The sequence below is a fragment of the Lepidothrix coronata genome, unplaced genomic scaffold, assembly GCF_001604755.1.
Source record: "Lepidothrix coronata isolate B3197 unplaced genomic scaffold, Lepidothrix_coronata-1.0 Scaffold37, whole genome shotgun sequence".
Lineage (NCBI taxonomy): Eukaryota > Metazoa > Chordata > Aves > Passeriformes > Pipridae > Lepidothrix > Lepidothrix coronata.
In genome coordinates this window covers 367,975-382,719 of record NW_016690217.1, presented here as the reverse complement: position 1 = coordinate 382,719, position 14,745 = coordinate 367,975, and the positions used below count along the sequence as shown (strand labels likewise).

The window sequence follows — 14,745 nt, the reverse complement described above, 5'->3', positions numbered from 1 at the left end:
GGCCTGAATTGCCACCCAGATGCCAGTGAGGTCAAAGAGTCGTGGTAAGATGCTGTGCAAAGCATCCTCTGCAAAATGCATCAGCTTTCACCTCCTTCCTCCTCCCTGGCCCTGACCCGGGGAGAGGCTTGTCATCAGGACAGAATTTCTGTATGAGTGTTGTCTGTGAGGCTGGGTCTGCCTAAATCTGCCCTTGCTGATGTGCTCAGGTTAAAACTGATAGCAGAGGATTTTGATTCTCTTCTGTGTCTCATGCTCTGTGCAAGGATGCACCTGGCAGCTCCAGACTACATGCTGCTTTTCCAGCCTCACTCCTTCCATGCTAGTCTGTATGTTTCTCTAAAGTCATTTAAACCAGACTTAGCATCTTGACGTGTTACCTTGTGCATGCAGAAAATCACACACAGTCTCAGTAAAAATCCTTGGTGTTAGTCTTCTTTTTTCTGCTTTCCTACTTTTTGTGCTGTAAAGACTGTGTCTTAGCACAGAGCATTATAAGGTTATGTTAATTAGAATAGCCAGTAGCTATTCTGGCTATTCTAATACAGAAGTAATGCTAAGTAGTTGGGGGTTTGCATGTTAAGGTATGGATTTATAGCAGGGCAGAAAGGCTCTGCAGTAAGGGCCCAGTGCTTCATTGCATTTTTATTGTGTTTGCTTGTTACGGGTTGGGGTTTATTTGGGCATAAGACATGCTGCCATTTTGAGCAGGCAGGTTCTGCAGATAAACATTTTGATCATTTGTACAGTATGTGTGTCTTTTAAAGTGCAAGTTTAGAAGTCAATTGCTAAATCTTACTGATTTAAAACACACTGTGTGCAGGTCAGTGGGCTGAAAATGTGATCTTGCAATCCTGAAGAAGAAGGCTTTGGTTTGGAGTAGACTGTAATTAAGGAAACTGTTGTATTCCTTATCACCCTTTGTTCTGTAGATAATATATCTTGTAACCTGTGTCTGTCTCTTCTTTTGTGTTGCAAGGGTATGCTTTCTCAGGCTATTTTGTACAACCACAAGTTAGACCTTGATGTTATTTTTAATCTGTATTCTTGGTCTGATATGTCATTGCTCTGTGTTATGAACCTTGTCATGGAATTTGGAAAAAAAAAAAAAAGGTGAAACATACTGAAATACCTTTGTCTTTTGTTTTCCAGGATATAAAGTTTTGAACAGTGCCTCCCCAAAAAGTGTGATGAGAAATGGCTTTAGGAAACAATACCCAGAGAAGTTATTCCATCATCCCCTGCTTCATCTTTGTTGAGGTGAGTCCAGCATTCAGCTGCCAAACCTACAGAGAAGGCAGCTCTGCCCTGCAGGAATTAAGTAATTTGTTGCCCATTTTGCTAGCAGGGAAGGATGATTTCTTACTTGATAGCATAAATATTCATTTTCATACTTGATGCCATCAAGTTCCCCTGGAAACAGTCCTGCACAAGTTATCCAGATCTTGGGTACAAGAACAAGTAGATGCTGTGTTTCCAAGGCCTCTCCATCTGGCTTGCTGGCCTGTCCTGTGGTATTTGGCAGAGAACAGGCAGTAGTTGCAGATGTGGGTCAGTAACAGGTCACCTTCCCATCTTTTCTCAGACCCTTATCCATCTTCGTGCTGCACAAGAACTAGACCTTGTTCAAGGAGATTTCTGACTTCACAGTCTCATAGTTCATAGGCTTAGGAAACAACACTCAGCTCTGATTTCCATTCAAGTGGAACATACAATGTAGATGAGGCAAGCCTGTCCATTAAGTGTGATGAAGAAGCTTGGCTAGCAGAAGGGCTGTGAATTGTCTAGCAGTGAAGCTGAAGGAGTGGATGTTCCCATCATGGAGTATGATCCACATCTTTGTTAAGAGTAGTTGGTGACTGATTATTTTACTCTGTACAAATGCTATTTTGTGGGTCTTCTTTTATTTAGCACAACACTGGTAGACTGGCTAATATCATTATTAAATCAGTGCTTGTTTGACTGGTGCTTATGAGGCTGGGATGGTTTTCCTGGCAAGGGGAGGCAACTGTGTTTCGTAGGAGGATGAAAGCTTCTGTCAGATTTACAGGGTAAAAAGGAAATAAATGCCTGTGACTAACCATCTTCAGAGCTACCTGTCTGATCCTAGCTTGGATGCAGTACTGACCCTCTGGCCCAAATTATGAGGCAACTTGTGCTCTTCCACAAGAGAAGTGCTAAGAACTGTTGAAAGACTAACTGTAATCCTAAGTGTTGTGTAAGACTTATCCCACTTCTGCTGAAATCGTGGTAGGGTTTGAGTGTGCTGGCAGCAGTGGCAGGTGAAATGGGCACTGCTTTCCAGGGCTCCTGAGCACTGACTATTCCCAGGGGACATGGGAAAAGCATGCCCTGGTATCCAGGGCCTCTCTAACCCTTCATCATCAGCTGGAGTCCTCTCCTTTTTCAGCTGGTAGAAACAGTCCCCTTGGGTGTTCTCCCTACTTTCTGTGCTACAAGCTTAGCCCCAAAAACATAGTCAGACAATTCCTGGGTGATTAGTGTAAACAGTACTTTTTGTTTTGATTTGAATGGGCCTTTTTGAGTGGTTGGAAAATTAGGAGAGAGAAGAAGCATGATAAAACCAGTAGTAAAGCTTGGCATAGGGCCTTCCCAGCTGTAGCTGTGGCAGACACCAGTGTGGGAAGGTGGCTGAGCCTTACAATGCTCCACAGGGATTTGTCACATAATGTCTGGCTTCCTGGGGAATCTCTGCTCCCTGGGGAAACTGAGGGTGGGCTGTTCTGATGGAGACAAGGAGTCACTCGTTTATCCTAACAGCTAGAGAAAGAAGGGGTAAAAATGGGGAAAAAACAGCAATGAGCTCAGAAAAAAAGCAACCAACAATAAACACTATCAGGAATGAGATTTCTCAAATTTATTGCTTAAACAAGCACTTGTGAAGATTTTTAGTGCTCTAAGTGTATGAATGATGACCATGGTTGGAAGCCTATGACAGAGATATAAATGTTCCTCGTGTAGACAAGACTGATATAATGATAAAGGTGAATTTGCTCTATAAGTGTATATTCCTTGTCCTTTCCTATACTTGCTTTGCTGATTAAAACAAAACTTTAAATTAAAAGTCAGTCAAAACCAGAGAGGTAGTGTCTGAAAAGATGTTCTCTGCTACATTTGATGAAAACATGTATTTCTTCCCCTCTTTGCCCACGGTATGGATTTTTAATTTAGCACTACTGGGACTACAAATTCAGACTTGTGTCAAGCATTGTAGCATTAACAACAGGAGATCTAATTTCCTACTGGGAGTGCAGAGATGATTGACTGATAGTAGCCATTCGGTCTGAAAATGGCTACCTGTAAACCTTAAGGTACACTGGAGGTGGTGTTCTTTTCCCACTGCTGTGCTTCTGAGACTAAAGTAAGTGTTGGTTTCTTTTTTCAGACAAGCTGCCCCAGACACCCAAGCCCTGTGCTGGATTACCTGAGTTAGGACAGACCCTATTTTTGTAGCTTTGAAGCAACCATGAGAATTGATTAGCTGTGTGACACCTTACTGCTGTTGCAAAAAGCAGGACAGCTAAAAATAATCTTGCCTGCTTTCCTGATAACATTTTTCTGTGCAAAAACAATCCAGCAGCAGTCATGTCAGCTGGTCGTGAGTACAGAAAGAGATGGTCAGTAAATATTATCATTGGCCTGTTCCCCAGAATGTGCTGCCTCCTCCCCTGGGGTCTTGTCCTGTGATTAACAGTCTTGAGATATTTAATCTTAAGAAAAAAATGCTGAGCCTGGATTGTCATGTCAGATGCCCTGCCAAGAGGTATTTGCTAACTGCCCACTAGGCAGTGTGCTTTCACATAAGCTGTGGTGGCAGTGATAGAAATGAGGTGTCACAAAGAGTTTGGACACTATAAATACCATTATGCTCAGTGTGTACAAATATGACACAGTTTCAGCAGTAATTCTCATTTCCATTTTTTTCCATTTCATTTTCCTCCCACTGAACTAATTTGTAGCAGTTAGTTATTATGGAACCTGACCTGAAGATGAATGGCTCATTATAAAAACTTAGACCCTTTGCCTGACTCTACAAATTCCTTTTTATGTTCAAAATATGAAAGTTTTAATAATGGAGAGATAGCATCTGATGTCTAATCGGTAATGACATAGATGTTAAATTGACATTTTTATTCTCTAATTGGAAACATAGTGTCATGTTATGAGTAGATTTAAAGGCTAAACAGAGAATCATTAAACTAATTTTAATCCACTTATCAGATCTGAGTTTCTCTCCCAAATAATTCAGACAGCTTTCTGGATTGTTCTTTATTGTATTATAAGATATACTGTTGCACTCTGGCATTTGTCACCAGATGTCCATGAAGATCTGGTAGAGTACATTTTGTTAAACACACAATCAATTAATTGGGACATGCAGGAGTCTTTTCCCTGCCCTCCTTTGCAGCCAGCATCAGTGAAAGGAGCCTTCAGGAAGCTTGCTCTCAGCTTTGGTTTATGTGTAAGAGGTTGCCACCAGATGAGACCAATTTTGTTCCTCATTCAACTGACATATGCCACTGCTTTGAGCAGTGTATGGAGCACTGAGTACCTAGTCCATGAGGACTGAAGCCGTTGGACAGATGTTAAATAACAGTGTAAAGAGCAGGATACCCTAATCCGTAGCTTCCAGAGCCCTCTGCTACATTTGGTCCAGTGATGGACTCACAGCATGCAGCAGAGGCTGTGGAGCTGCCAGCTGTTGGTATGCCCTGAATCTATCCCAGCAAATGCCAATAGTGCACAGCAGCCTATATGAGGATTTGCTGATAGCCAGGACTGATCACTAAAGAGATGGTAGGCAAGCATGAGAGAAAGTAGGAGAAGCAGCATCTGGTTTGACAGGAAAAAAATTCTCACATATTCTTCTTCTTTCCCTTTTCCACTTTGGCCTTTGTTTGCCAAAGTGGAAGCACCTCCTCCCTCTTTCACCTGCTGGTATGTCTGTGACAGAGCAGTGTCAGAAACACCTATAAAAATGCTTCAGCACAGCTGTCCCAGGATTTTGCAATCCCACTTTGCAAGGTGTGATCCAAGGAGTCCTGTGTTTTATCTTTCCACATAGCATCCACATGTGTACTTATTCAAGGTGGAGAAAGGTAAAATCACAACTGGTACAGGTGTGTTGTACACAGAAGTACACCCAGTTTTCTGCAGATGAGGAATAAATTGTCAGAACAACTAAAGTCCCTCAGATCTAGGCAGCGTCATGCATAGAAGTGAGAGAAGGGCAGTGCCTGGAAAATCCCAGTTCTCTTCCTGGGGGACTGGTGAGCTACCCTTCACCTAATAGTGCTTTCCATGTGCTTTAGTCTTCTCATCTCTGTGTTCATCTCATTTTGGGGTTTAGCTTTCTAGGATGAAACTCAAGCTAGTGGGGTGTAGGAGAGTCCAGTCTGGCTTTGAATTTGGTAGGTCAAAGTGACTGTCCTTGCATTTTCAGTGCATGTGATGCTTATTGTTAGTGACAGAAAGTGTAGGGGGATGTGATAATTCCATTTGCTAGTAAATGTTGGAGGGAAGGTTCCATGCTGTGAATAAACAGCATCCTTACAACTATACATGATTTCAGGGGGGAGGCATGTGAACAACTTTAGAACCCTTGTGGCTGTTTGAATGGTGGTTTTTGAAGAAGCAGTATCCTTGTCTTCCTGCAAGGAAAACCTCTCATATCTTCTGAGTCAACAGCAGTTAGGACTGTAATGGCTCTCTAGATAACAAAAAGTGAAATTTGGAGTTTCTGCTTATGTAGCATTTTCTTATTCCTTTTTCCTCCTCCTTGCACTGCAAATTCTGGCTTGAGGGCTTAGATTGTTTCAGGGTGTGAGTTATCTGAGGATTTATTTTCAAGTGCAGTTACTCCTGAAGGAGCTGGGGCCATCTAAGATGTGTCTTTGCACATGAAAACACTGCAATTTTCTAGAACCAGATTTAATTAAATTGTCTTAAACGGATCAAAGAGTTACTGAATAACAAGTGACTTTGATATGACTGATGTATATTCCACATTGTGCTGTATTGTGGATTATTGTAATCCTGACTATGACAAGGTAGTAGGAGCAGACTCAAATAAGCAACACCATTAAAACTTAAAACATTGGACATCTTTCAAATTCTGTAATCTGAAGATCCCACTTTTTCACACTAAATCCATTATTCTGCCCTCGGGAAAGCTTTTTCAGGCAGAGTGGAAAGTGTTTCTTCTTGACAATTTGATATATAGGGCATTGCAAAGGGATGAAGATTTTATAAGAAAGATCTCTTCTCTCCTTCCCCCCAAAGAATATAATGAAAAATCTGCAAAATTCAAAGTTCTAGTCTTACATCTATTCTGATATAAACTTTGGTTGGAACTATAGGTATTTTACAGCCTTATAGGATTTCTGTTCCTACAATCAGTGGAGTAAATTTTACCTTACATTTTGCTATTTTATGTTTGGACAGATTGAATCATCTTCGAATATCAGTTCAAGCGTAATTAAAAAATGGTTTCAACTTAGAGAAGTAAAGAAGGCAAGGATTCTTCTTTCTTTGCCTAGCTACATTTTCCTGCCAGTATTTCATGTAGTCAAGCCAACAGCTGAACTACCTTTTAGCAGGAGAATTTCTGCAATACTGAAATCATTTGTGTGAGACAAGTGCCCCTTGAACTTCTGTTTGCCATCAGCATCACAGCAGGACTTAGAGAGCTGTGAAAAATCAGTGAATTTAAAACAGTCATCACGTGTGGCACTTCCTGTAATCTAGTTTTTTGTTTAGTTGTTCTGAAAACTCAAAAGATTTTGCACATATGGGTGTAGTGGCTGGTGCCCTCTAATCTTGAGCAGTGTTCGGGGAGTGTGAAATGTTTTTTTCTGTGTGCTGTGGTCCACAAAGCTATATTTGTAAGAGGATTGAATGTATTGGGAGTAATTTTAAAAAAATTCACTTCTCTCATAAGAAAAATAATAATCCAGTCAGACTTTAATATAATCATTAACTGAAAAAGCATCCCAAGGTGAACCAAATAGTTGCAGTGATCAGTGGCTGTGTTCTGCAGCAGTATCTAGTATCCGCCAAGTGGGGCTTTTTGATTTTGTTTCCTGCTGAGACAGAAAATAAGGTTTTTTCCAGTGGTTCGTGTGTGCTGGATCAACTCTTTCCCTTTCCATAGGAGTCTCGCACGAAGCTGTTTAAAGCTCTGTGCCTTGCTTTTTCCATCTGTGCTGTGCTTGGTCGTGCTGTGCTGCTCCACTGGGATGCTGTGAGGACAAAGTGCCCTGAGGGACGTGTCATGTGCTGGTGTTGTATAAACTGCCTGTCATTAGATCCTCCAGTTAGGCCTGCTGCGTGAATTGGTGGTGACAGATGCTGACCAAATTCAGGGGAGCTCCCTTTGTAGCAGAGTGATGTTTCTGCATAATCCGTATGCTTCAGTCTCTTCCGCTTCTTGGGATTCAGTTTCTTGTTTTATTCTCTCAGCATATGTATCTGTTTGTTGCTTTTTCTAAATATCTCTTTGTGTTCCCATTTGCCAGTCATTCCTCCACATTTGCTTTCTTTATCTATCTTCCACATACCTCCCTTTGTTCCAGGTGACTGGGTAACTCCATGTTATAAAATTGGCTTAATCTCAGTGAATAGATGTCTCTTGAACATTGGATTAGTTTTGTTGAATTGCTAAGCAGCTTTCATATATATTCGGCTATAAACGAAAATCCTTCTAGGTGCTTCACAATTAGGCAGAGAGCACAGAAGACTCTTGGGCAAAATGGACACTGTGAAATAAAGCACACTATTATTTGATTCTCCTTAACATCTTGAGGACCTCTTAAAATTAACATTAAGGGGCTGTCCTTGAGGGATTAGCTGCTTTACTGCATTTTTCTTTAAAATATAAATGAAAGAAAGGTTTGTATTCCTGCTTGCAGACACATGAAGCATGTTTTTTATCCTCCCCCTTTATCCTGAAAATTTCCCATTGCAAATAACGCCTTTAACAGCCTGAATAACATCTTAGGGTTTGTACTTTGGTAGAGTTTTCAAGGAGGAGATTAAAAGTACCAGTTCTCACACAAAATCACAGAATCAAGTAGGTTGGAAAAGATCTCTGAGATCATTGAGTCCAGCCTTTGACCTAACACCACCTTGTCAACTAGACCATGGCACTGAATGCCACATCCAGTCTCTTCTTAAACACCTCCAGGGACGTTGACTCCACCACTTCCCTGGGCAATGCCTGATCATGCCCTCTGTAAGAACTTCTTCCTGATGTCCAACCTAAACCTTCCCTGGCACAGCTTAAGACTGTGTCCTCTTGTCCTATTGCTGGTTGTCTGGGAGAAGAGACCAATCCCTACCTGGCTCCAACTCCCCTTCAGGGAGTTGTAGAGAGTGATGAGGTCTCCCCTGAGCCTCCTTTTCTCCAGGTTAAACAACCCCAGCTCCCTCAGCCACTCCTCGTGGGACTTGTGCTCGAGTCCCTTCACCAGCCTCGTTGCTCTTCTCTGCACCTGCTCCAGCACCTCAATATCCTTCCTGAACTGAGGGGCCCAGAGCTGGACACGGGACTCCAGGTGTGGCCTCACCAGCGCTGAGTCCAGGGGCAGAATCACTTCCCTGGTCCTGTTGGCTGCACTGTTCCTGATCCAGGCCAGGATGCCATTGGCCTTCTTGGCCACCTGGGCACACTGCTGGCTCATGTTCAGCTTCCTGTCAATCAGCACTTCCAGGTCCCTCTCTGTCTGGCTGCTCTCCAGCCACTCTCCCCAGCCTGTAGCGCTGCAGGGGGTTGTTGTGACCAAAGTGGAGGACCCGGCACTTGGCCTTGTTGAACCCTATACCGTTGGATTCAGCCCATGTCTCCAGCTTGTCCAGGACCCTCTGCAGAGCCCTCCTGCCTTCCAGGAGATTGACTCTCCCTCCCAACTTGGTGTCATCTGCATATTTGCTAATGGTAGACTCGATCCCCTCATCTAGATCATCAGTAAAGATATTAAACAGGACTGGGCCCAACACTAATCCTAGGGGGACACCACTAGTGACCAGCTGCCAACTGGACACAGCACCGTTCTCCACCACTTTGGGCCCAGCTCTCTAGCCAGTTCTTAACCCAGCACAGAGTGCTCCTGTCCGAGCCATGAGCTGCAGCTTTTCCAGGAGTGTGCCATGGGACATGTGTCAAAGGCTTTGCTGAAGTCTTGGTGGACACATCCACAGCCTTCCCCTCATCCAGCAGGCAGGTCACCAGGTCACAGAAGATCAGGTTGGTCAGGCAGGACTTGCCGCTCATAAACCCCTGCTGGATGGGTCTGATCCCCCAGCTGTCCTGTAGGTGCTGTGTGATCGCACTCAAGATGATCTGCTCCATAACCTTGCCAGGCACTGAGGTCAGGCTGCCCAGCCTGGAGTTTCCCAGATCCTTCTTCCGGCCCTTCTTATGGGTGGGTGTCGCATCTTTTATTATCCTTTACAGAAGTGGCCAGATTAAGTTCAAACTGCCTTTCTAATTTCCTTTCTGCGTGACCTAACAACACCCTTAAACACTTCCTGAGTTTCCTGCCCCTTCTTTTCCCCTGAGTTCCTGCAAAAGGTCCCTGTCCAGCCAGGCTAGTCATCTTTCCCACTGGCTCACCTTTTGGCACGGAGGGACAGCCTGCTTCTGCACCTTCAAGATTCGTTTCTTGAAGTATGTCCATCCTTCCTGGACTCCTTTGTTTTTGAGGGCTGTTTCCCAAGGTACTCTCTGAATCAGTCTCCTGAATAGGCTGAAGTCTGCCTCCAAAGTCCAGGGAGAGGTTGACACCCCTCCTTGTTTCACCGAGTATTGAAAACTCCATCATTTCATGGTCACTGTGCTCCAGATGGACCCCAACCACCACATCTCCCATCAGCCCTTCTCTCTTTGTACACAGCAGGTCCAGCAGGGCCCCACCCCTGGCAGGCTCACTCACCAGCTGTGACAAGAAGCTCTCCTCCACACACTCCAAGAAGCTCCCAGACTGCCTCTTCTCCACTATGCTGAGTTCCCAGCAGACATCCAGCAGGTTAAAGTCTCCCACAAGAACAAGGGCTGGTGATCTTGAAGCATCCCCCAGCTGCTTGTAGAATAATTCATGACCCTTTTCACCCTGGATGGGTGGTCTATAACAAACTCCCACCAGGATTTTGGCCTTGTTGGCCTCCCCCTCATTCTCACCCATTGACACTCAACCTTATTGTCACTGACTGCAAGTTCTACAGCATCCAGAGACTCTCTAACCTACAGAGCCGCCCCTCCACCTCTCCTACCTCACCTGTCTCTTCTGAAGAGCATGTAGTCATCCATGACAGCTCTCCAGTCATGTCACTCATCCTATCACGTTTCTGTGATGGCAGCTATGTCAGAGCTTTCCTGCTGTACGATGGCTTCCAGCTCCTACTGTTTGTCACCCACACTGTGTGCATTGGTGTACATGCACTTCAGGTGGGCTGCTGATTTCACCCCTAACTCTGGCTTACCACCCTTAGGCTCATCTCTGGAGAGCCTGGTTTCATCCCCTTCCCCCTTCAAACCTAGTTTAAAGCCCTCCTTATCAGGCCTGCCAACTCATAGGCTAGAATCTTTTTGCCCTTGCTAGATATGTGAAGCCCATCTGACTCTAGCAGGCCTGGTGCCATCAAAATTGCCCCAATATCAAAAAAATCCAAAATTCCACTGATGGAACCAGTCCTTAAGCCACTTACTGATAAAATGGCTCTTCCTATTCCTTTCTTTATTAATTCCTGCTACTGCAGGAACTGAGAAAAACACCACTTGCACTTCTGTCCCATCAGCCAATCAACCCAGTGCCTTGAAGTCCTTTTTAATTAGCCTAGTACCCTTTTTATCAACCTCATCACTGCCAACTGGGACAAGCAGCAGTGGTAACTCCCTGAATTAGTTCAGGGAGTCTCCCTTACCTGGGCCCCAGGGAGGCAGCAGACTTCCCTGTGAGATGGGTGCAGTTGGCATACAGGGCCCTCAGTTCCCCTTAGAAGGGAGTCACCTACTACAACTACCCTTCTACTGTACAGAACTGTGTAATTTATAATATATTGGCCTGTTTAATTAGGTTTTTAAGAGAAAGAATTGTGGTTTTTTATTACTCAGCATTTAGGAGATTGGATTAGCTGTTTTTTTAAGCAGAAATGCATTTTTCCAATTTGTAAGTTAAAAAAAGCCCATAGCTTTAGTAGATTATTTCTATAAAAGCTAGTAATCAGAATGTTTGTATAGAGCTTTAAGAAAATTGCTTATGACACAGGCGCTGTTCGTGCAAGTTTTCTGTGTGATTTATGCAGAACTCTGCAAGCCATATTTGAAGCCTCCTAAGTTGGAAGGTATTTCCAGTAATGACTGAGCAGCTTTAATTAGGCTTAAAATAGATAGCAATGTGAAAATACATACAGCACAATATGTAACATGGGCTGCTATCTCCCTACAGTAACAGAGTGATATTACCATTCTGTGGTAATAAAATTACTGCTGATTTTTTCCATCTTTTCAGAAGTATATTTACATTTTTATGTTTCATGCATATTGCCATAGAGCCCCTGATGTGTTAACTTTTGTCTGCTTGTTTGTTTGCCTACTTTGAAGACTTAAGGGGTTTTAATATTTTCTTTCCCAAGCACACAATGTTGAACTTTTTATTTGCTCAGATAGGTGAAAATTTGGAGATCATTTAAGGTGCAGTGCATTATCAGTTTATTGAATGTCTTGACACAATTTCACCATTTCCTCTGGTCTGCATCTGTGAACACATTTCTTGTGTCTGTAGGAATATCCCTGCATTTATTTAGCGTGATAATTTGCATAAGTTACATGAGGTTATAAAAAGAGTGGAAAGGCATCAATAGGGACTCAAAAATCCAGTCTTAAATAACCCTAAATACAACAATCAAGCCTTTCCAGTAGGAAAGGTATGAGGAATGTGGGAGCAAAGCAAGATGCTTAAAGCGTATTTTGCAATATCAAACCCATTCCAACTTTTTGACAGTGTTTTTGATATCAGGAGAATTTTCAAAAGTGAAATAGGTCTCTATGCATCATGTCCAGTTTCATCAGGACTTGATTTCTGGCTCCTGAGCAGCCACTCCAGAAATTGAAAAGGAGGGTTTTGTTTTAGCAGTGTAACAAGGGTGAAGTCGTCAAGATCAGCCTTACAGCAAAACGATTCATTTAAGTGATATAGCTTTGAAAGGATATCGGCATTTTCTGCTCTCTAAAAATTCCAGCTGAGTTTTAAGACCAACTTTAGAAATTGGTTTGCCAAGAATGTACATCCTTTACAAACCCAAGGTATTGCACCAACCTGGAAATCTCCTAGGCTTCTGGCAACATTTAGGTGCCTTTATGTGGGAAGCAAATAGCTTCCAGATTGTGATATCTTCTCCCTCTAAAGCACAGATGGATAATCCAGTTGCCAGCACACGAGTAATACAAAATATATAAATCTATTTTGAATGCAGCAGAATGTGGCAACAAATAAAATACAGCTTTCTGGAGAAATGATACTTTATGTTTCTGCATTTCTAACTCACTTGGCCAGTGCATTTCAGGTTTCATGATCTATTTTGCGACTCCTGGGGTAACCTGAAGAGACATCAGCTCATCAGCTGCTGCTTCTCAGTCCATTCTCACATCCCAGCATTTTAGTAGTAAAACAATTCTTCTCTGATATGATTCCTTCAGAGGTGTATTTCACCAGGAATTTCTGTGAGATGTTGGATATAGTACAAGTAGTTCTCAGGTTCCATTCCTAAAGCCATATCATATGCTTTCTCACACAGGTAAGTTTGCGTGTGTCATGTTATTTCATCACAACTGTGAACTCAGTGGAGCTGTTGAAGAGACTGTATGAAAATGGATTAATACAGATGTGTTTGCAGGAAATACGTGAGACAGGAGGAGGTGATGCTTTGAAACCTGTTGCATCTTGTGCACATGATCTTAAATGGGCACTCAGGTCTTAACACACATGAAATAATTACTCATGATGATGTTTACTTAAAGCAGTGATTAGAGATTGACCCTCAGTTCTAGAGCTCATGAGTCTTCATGGATTATCTTTCAGCTTGATGCCTAAAATAATAGTTCTGATTCCAAAGTCTGGCCTTCTAATTTAGAATCGGATATTAGATCTTCCTGGAACACTCCAGTTTTAAGTTAAAGAATCAGGTGTAAAGATGTCTCTCCATCTTGAAATAGAGTGATTTAGTAGTCACATTTCTATTGCAGATAGATTTTTAGAAATGGTTGTTAGATGCATGATTAATCAATATTTTACTAAGCACATAGTCGATTTTTAAAGAGTTGTTATACTGTTCAAGAAACCAAATGGTTGTTCATAATGGTCTGTAACTCCTGCTTTTGAATGATGTGTTTACAGCACTCACTGGGATTAAGATCTGCATCAGACTACACAAACCTGGAGTCCTGTGGCTGGCTGTGGTCTCCAGCAGCTGCACGGGGTCAGTGCAAAGAGCACAAAAGGTTTAAACATACTCCAAAACCCTGCTATGCACTTGTTTCTCATGTCATTTCCTTTATGGCCTGGTGACATGAGCAGATGAATGAAAGAACCCATGTAACAGGATGTGGGGGAGGATAGGCTCTTACGAATTTAAAATGTGTTTAAATCATTTATTACCTTTTCACAATTCTAGAGCGTAATTAACTTTTTATGATTCTGAAGTAATTATTGATGGGGTCTACCAAAAATATGCTGCAATAAGATTAAAGCAACTTGGAAATAATGATGCAATTATTACTCGAGGTACTGTCAGATTTCTTACGACTTCAATAGAGTGAATTCTGTAATTTAAAGTATAGCTATGTTTGGCCCTATAATGGCCAAATTATCCCTGTCTTTCCTTCTCTCAGCTATTAAGTGCTGCATGTCTATCCCCAAAATCAATAATCTATTGTTCATCATGACTTCTGGAGTTCAGATTTTACATACCTGGAAGGAGTTCTAATAGTAATACTAATACTACATCAGTACTTGTTACGTACTTTAATAAAACACAGAAATTTAGTGTGTGGTTATTATATGCAATGTTATTGAGTTAATACCACTTTAGTTTACAGCATATATAGCAGACTACTTGCTTTCTCAAGACTCATTATGAGTTTTTTGTGCTTCATGGAGAGAATGAGGTTTGTGAGGCTTCAGAGTAGTTTGTGATGCTTTTTGACAGTGGAACCATTGATTGAATTTCTGTTTGATTTATTGTCATTATTGATTAAATACTGCATTTTTTATAAAATTGTAGCCAAAAAAATGTGTAGGTGTAAGTCATAAATGCAATCTAGTTTCCTATTAGTGGGTGACCAATGTAAGATTCCAGTTATACTGTAGTTAATTAACTTTTCAAATAAATTGGATAGCAAATTGCACTTTTATAGTTTGCTAGTTGTGCTAGTTTTATAGTTGTGCTAATGTGTGACTTGGAGCTGGCTAGATCGGTAATCATCAGGGATCTTTATGATCTTATTTAAACCAGACAAAGCAAAAATCAGTTCAGCTCTATTACAATGGTGGGAAACATACTGAAACTCTCAAACTGATGAAACTGTGGGAATAGAGTGCTTTATACAGTGGTAGTCGTTTCACGTGAATAAATACGAGCATTGGTTTATCATGTTGAGTTTCAGGCTTTTTCATTCTTATTTAAAATATCTTCCTGTAGAAAGGACTAAAGCAGTTTGGGACTTGGAAA

General features: G+C 42.0%; 1 protein-coding gene across 7 annotated transcripts in view; it reads left to right on the top strand.

The window, feature by feature from the left end:
* The window catches only part of PLPPR1 (phospholipid phosphatase related 1), a 134,204-nt gene that overhangs the window by 59,860 nt on the left and 59,599 nt on the right, over positions 1-14,745 (top strand). For all 7 annotated transcript variants that reach the window (XM_017812699.1, XM_017812698.1, XM_017812695.1 and 4 more), the window contains exon 2: positions 1,153-1,260. In XM_017812699.1, coding sequence (XP_017668188.1) covers positions 1,198-1,260 — 63 coding nt within the window. In that variant the 5' untranslated portion in view covers positions 1,153-1,197. The remainder of the gene's footprint in view (positions 1-1,152; positions 1,261-14,745) is intronic.